This window comes from Rhinolophus hipposideros (assembly GCF_964194185.1).
Source record: "Rhinolophus hipposideros genome assembly, chromosome: 16".
Lineage (NCBI taxonomy): Eukaryota > Metazoa > Chordata > Mammalia > Chiroptera > Rhinolophidae > Rhinolophus > Rhinolophus hipposideros.
This window is the reverse complement of record NC_138062.1, coordinates 34,462,571-34,468,570: the sequence shown is the minus strand read 5'-3', so window position 1 is coordinate 34,468,570 and position 6,000 is coordinate 34,462,571. Positions and strand designations below refer to the sequence as shown.

Genomic DNA, 6,000 nt, shown 5'->3' with positions numbered 1-6,000 from the left:
CCGGCGGCGTCTTCGCCTCCTCTTCTTCCTCGCCCAAGGTTTGTTTATATAGGATCTGGGAGCTGGGAAGAACTGCCCACCCCCTCCAGGTGGCCCGCCCCCCCTTCCCGGGCTCCCGCACGTGGTCAACACCAGCGTCGTCTTGGCAGAAGGCAGGCGACCAAGAGAGGAGTGGGCGGCTGGGGACGAGCGAGTCGCCTCTTTGCGGTCTGCTCACCCTCCCCAGCACCCTCACTCACTGCAATCCCAGCTCAGACTCCGTGTGGCCATCCTCCGTCCCTTTACCCGGAGGGGAGATTGAAGACGGTGCCGTTTAGGTGCTGGTGACGTTTCTCTGGGTTCGTTCCGTTGCGGGAAAAGAATGGTAACATGAACAGCAGAGCACGAGAGCGTCACCAAAGGAAGGGAAAAGATTGATGGGCAGCGCTCTCCTCTCGCGGAGGATCAGGTTCCGCGGGCTGCGCAGGAGAAAGAAAGGTCCGCGCCTCCACCTCCTGGCTGAACTCTGCTGACATCTGTAGCCTCCTTCCCCCGAGGTGCCCGGGTCCCCGAGCCTCTGCCGCCGAGGAGCAGTGAGACCGCGCCTGAGCGTCTAGGACTCTGTGGACCTCTGTCCAACCAGGAGTTCTCCCTGGACCCCGTGCCTCTGCATTCCCCCGGAGCCCACCAGCACGCTGCCCTCGGAGCGAGTTGAACTTGAGTTCAGGTGGGTTATCCCCAGGGGAGCACAGCGGGAGATGTGGAGGGAAGACGAGTAAGGTGACTTTCCAATGTCAAAAGCAGTCACTTCCTGACACTTGCTGGGGCTGAGGCGCTTCCTCCCACGCAGTTCTAGCTACTTACCCGCTCCTCCCCAACCCAGCGCTCCTTGTTAAGGGGAAAAAAACACCCACACTCCCGTTTTCTTAAGTACCATGCTATCGACTTTGCGTAACTTATGATTAGTCTATGAAATAATCATATTTACTCCGTTGCTTTATATTAACGGAGGTCGATAGGCTTAATGATTTCCTCACTCAAGTCATTTACTTCTAAGCCAATAGATAATGCCTTCGTCATAGTTTTCTGAGGGGAAAGTAACTGTGCGTTTGTTCTGCAGATGCCCAACTCCCTCTGAATCGTGCAGATTGGTGCTGAGCAGGCAACAAAAGTTTTTAGCTGCTCCTCAGTTTCTGGTGCTTCGCAGGGGAAAGGAAAGGACTTTTGCATTAAACACAAGAAGCTGTCAGGGAACCATCTCCGTTAACTTTTCTTCTGTGTTGTCATTTGCAATGAAGAGGAAACAGAAGAGATTTCTGCAGATGACTTTGTTATTCACGGTGGCTTTAATATTCCTGCCCAACATCGGTCTCTGGTCTCTGTACAAGGATAAGCACCTGGTGAAATCTCCGGAGCCCGGGGAGCAGCAGGTAAGTACCATGCAGACAAAGATCACAGAACTGGTAAGGCATGCGACCTGTGGGGACACAAGGAAGCATAAGGGGATAGGTTTGGGTCCCTCCCCCACAAGCCTTTATAGGGCTGGCATTACAATACACTAGAGATTTTGGGGTTTAAGCAAGTAATTGTTTTGAGATCCTAGTCAATGACATTGTGAAATATATTTAAAAAATACTACTAAAGGAGGATAAGAGGGGTCAAGGAGAAAAGATAAATTTTCACAATTGGTCTTTAGATTGTTTTTGGCTTGAGGTGGATAAAAGGTAACTGCTTATTTGTGGCATGTGAGAGTGGGTACAAGTTTCTGACAGATTTGTTTTTCCCTTTTATCTGGTGTGGGTGTGTATATTGAATTGGGCCAATTAAATCATTAAAGTTGTGAAGTAGCTATCAAAAAACAAGCTACAATTTTCTATATTTTTGGTCGTTATTTTTGCTTAGCAACAGCTCTTTACCCTGTGGAAACTTAAAAGTCTCCGTTTCTTCTCCCCTGTTGCTAAGGTGGGGTGGTGGGATATATAGGCAGAGTTATTAAGTGTGTCCATTTAGTTTCACAGTCTGGTGATAACAGTTTGTTGCTAAAAGCTTTCCTCCATAGCCAAAGCACCCTGTAGTGTGGTGTGTTTTCTTTTTATTTAGTATGCAATCCATTAGTACGTTCGTCGCTCATGACTTAACATGGATCAAAATAACTATCTTTCTTGGTGAGCAATAATGCAAAACAGCCTTCACAAAACGTTGATGAAATTCAATGTTGTTGAATTCCTTGTTTATTAATGAATAAAACAGCTTCTGTAATTAAACTTTTAATAATAGAATGTAGCATTCCTCATGATATTGATATAACACTTTTTCAGTTAGTCCTGTGCATCACTGCGGAATATTAATATTCTTAATTTCAAGGGTCATCACCCATGAACACCGTGTACCTTCCACACATAGAAAGTGTTTCATTAGTCCATTTGTGGACAACAACAATATATAGTAATGGTAATTAAATATTGTTCTTATACTTAACAAAGTTAAATTTCTTTTTGCACAGTGCGTGGTTAGTTGTGAAATATATGTATGTAATCTGCTTTTTCATTATGACATGTAATCATTACCAGTTGCCAAAGTTTAATGATAACAAGATGCTTATGGATTTTTGATGGATTGGACTTTGAGGGAAAATGCTGATATATGTTCATTTAGTTGTTGATCTCTGTCATTCATTCTAATAGGGATGTAAATTTGATTTAAAGTATATTCTGTTTTTGTTATTCCAATGAGGAAAAGTAGAGGGGCAGTGTAGATATGAAACTTTTTTCCTATTTAGATTGCTTATTTCTCCAACCCTTGATATGAAATGAGGTTTTATTAACATTAGTACTTAATACATTGCCATGTAAAATTTACATTACAATATTGATAAAATAATGAAAACAAAATGATTTTTTTTAATCTTGCTAATTCAATTAACAATAACCATCTGAAATATTTGCTGGCATAGCTAACGTTAAATATTAATTAATCTTATTAATGAGATATTTACAAGTTTCACACAGGCTCTATTGATTTTGACCCTAATGAGAAATTTGTATTTCTAAAGTCATAAAAATATAAAATATGGCAAATCAACTCTCTTGACTTGTCATTATAATCTCAAAAAATTGTTTCCTTGTTTCTGGTTCTTTTGTAGTAAATGATACTTAATGCTAGGCAATAAATTAATGGGTATGATAGGCATGAAATGGCAAGAGAAGGAGCTGTTTCTCAAAGTTTCATGTGCTGTTGAGTAGGTAGCTAGATTGAGGAATATCTTGTGACATTCCACTTTACTAATCATTTGTAACAGTTTTGATACCAAGAATAAAGAAAAGTTAGTAGTAATATGTCATAAAATGAATGTCAATCATGTACTTTAGTATTTTTTAGTCTAAATACTGGTTTTAAAATTAATGCTTTCTTATAGATACTAAATAAAGTTAAAAAGGTGGAAATTAATCATTGACTGAAAGAATTCATTGTAAAATAGGAAAAGATAAGATTTTGTTGTTTTTTTTCATTATTAAATATAATTGGAAAGAAAATTAGGATATGTTGACATCGTTATACAAATATCAGTTAAGTAAATAAAGTTGTATCTGTATATGTATATATACATATATATGTGTATATATGATATATGTTCTCTTGACCAAATAAAAAGTGACTTGCAGTGATGAATTAAGCATGTTTATTACTGTGATGTAATATTTTCCTAATGTATCTATATTCCAATGTTAGTAAGTCAACTGAGTACAAAGGTTTGCTATTGAAGCATATAATTTGACTATTTGGTAATGTGTTATATAAATTTAGCAATTTTAAATAGACATTTTCTTGATGAATTGCTAAATATTCTTCAGAAGCCATTTTTTACTATATTTATCACCAAGTTGTAAAATGCTGAGGTTAAGGATTATGTGCTGATTGAGGCATTGACAGCAATAAGTACTGAAGCTATTCAAAACACGTCACGTGTCCAAATGAGTGGTCTATTTTTACAGCAGATGTGTAAAATAGCAGTTCTGGCTTTAAGTGTGGCATGACAGTGGTCACCAGAGTTAAAAACCTTCACTGTTTTAGTATTTGAATTTCAGGGAAATTCTTCTTGGTTTCAGGGAAATACTCGAATTTGTGGAAATTCAAAATCATAGAATGGCTAATACTTTTTAAACACTCTTAATTTGTATTTCATCAGAGTATATCACTCATCGTTATATACTATCCAGTATAAATAGTGTTTGTTATATCATCTTACATAAATTAAAGGGAGACAAAGCAGAAAACAATGATCAAAACTGAGTGTATTAATTTTCGTGGTTTAATATTGTATACATTTCCCATGTCTTCTATACTATGACAAATTAATTGTTTGTATTTGTCATTTTGCATTATAAGTCCCATGATGTTTAAACATTTGTTCCATCTATGATAAAGAAAAGAAAAAATATATGAATTAAAAATTCCCAAATTCTTTATCTGAAAGTTTTTTTTTCTTTTCCCTTATACCATGTTTCCCCCAAAATAAGACCTAGCCATACAGTCAGATCTAATGCGTCTTTTGGAGCAAAAATTAATGTAAGACCCAGTCTCATTTTACTATAAGACCGGTATGATATGATATGATATGATATGATATGATATGATATGATATGATATGATATGATACCGGGTCTTATATTAATTTTTGCTCCAAAAAACACATTGAAGCTGATTGTCTGGCTAGGTCTGATTTTTGGGGAAACATGGTACATCCAAAAGGATTGAAAAAAATCATTTCAATCATGCAATAATAATAATAAAAAAATGTAATTGTTTGGGCTCTGCCAAATTGGAATCAAGTTACTGAAATAAATATTAAGCTTTTGAGATTTTCATATGGTTTTATAAACTTTTAAAAATATTTTACAGTTTTTTTAGATGTTATTAAATGATCAATCATAAATGTCATACATTATTTTCAGTTGAATTAATTTTGTCATTTTTTGTTACTATTGGATGGTATAATTATCACCATTTATGCTGTTTAGTAATATATACTTATATGAGTAAAAGAATGTATTGATAAGGAATATGATATGTAGCTGAGGATGATTACTGTGTGATTATTGTCTAGTAATTCTTAATTTCATTTATTTAAAAGATTGAATAGCTATTCTGCTATTCAGCTGCATTTGAATTCAAGTTATATATTTGAATCTTAAGCTGTGCCTTCGGATGATAATTAAAACAAAGCAATGTTTTAGTGCAAAACGACTTTAATATTAATATATGCAAGTATAAGTAAATAAAAACTACTCCCAAACACTTTTCTTAAATGCATTAAAGAGAATACTTTGAAAAGTAGCTTTAAAATTGATTAGCAACTAAGTTGTAAACAATATGAGTTGTAGAAATAATTCAAGAATATTCAGGATATGAAGAGGTTTTGAAATTTTTGCCCTATAAACTCGGATCAAAATCTCAGAATTGTAAAAAAGGCAATTTCAGAATTATTCTGAATGATTTTAGAAACTTATGTTTGGCCTCATTTTTTTACCACGTTAAACAAAACAAACAAAAACTAGACACTCAAGTCACTTTGAAATTCTAGAACCTATTTCTTTGTACTTCAGAATTTCTGTTTATAAAATAGGGCTAATCATGCTTGCCACATAAGAAGGTACATAAAGTCCTGAGATCACATCTTGGATATGGAAAATATTCTGAGGTGATATTTTGTTTTTAGTCAGCTCCACATGTAAGCTGTATGTAGCAGATGTGAGACTTAACCTGCATAGATTAAAAAAAAAAAAATCTGTCCTGAAAGACATTCCTCTACATCTTTGGCCAACTCTCTAATGTTAGCTCCACACTTTGGGAGGATTCCTCCTTTTGGCTAAGAACGTTTTTTTCATGTGGTATTTCAAACTTGTTTTATGATGGGAAAATGTCAGATAATTGGTATCCAGTGTGTGCAAACATGCTTCCCTTTGTTATGATATTCACTAAAGCTATAGAGTGTGTCTGTGTTCCTTTGGCAGCAAACACCTT

The 6,000-nt window shown here is 36.1% G+C and overlaps 1 protein-coding gene across 2 annotated transcripts in view; it reads left to right on the top strand.

Moving 5' to 3' along the window:
- Positions 1–205: 205 nt before the first annotated feature.
- The window catches only part of GALNTL6 (polypeptide N-acetylgalactosaminyltransferase like 6), a 964,301-nt gene continuing 958,506 nt past the window's right edge, over positions 206–6,000 (top strand). The window contains exons 1-2 of one of the 2 annotated variants that reach the window (XM_081077650.1): positions 206–706; positions 1,100–1,409. In XM_081077650.1, coding sequence (XP_080933776.1) covers positions 1,272–1,409 — 138 coding nt within the window. In that variant the 5' untranslated portion in view covers positions 206–706; positions 1,100–1,271. Of the gene's footprint in view, positions 707–1,099; positions 1,410–6,000 lie in introns of those variants that run through there. The other variant, XM_081077651.1, reaches the window with a different exon arrangement.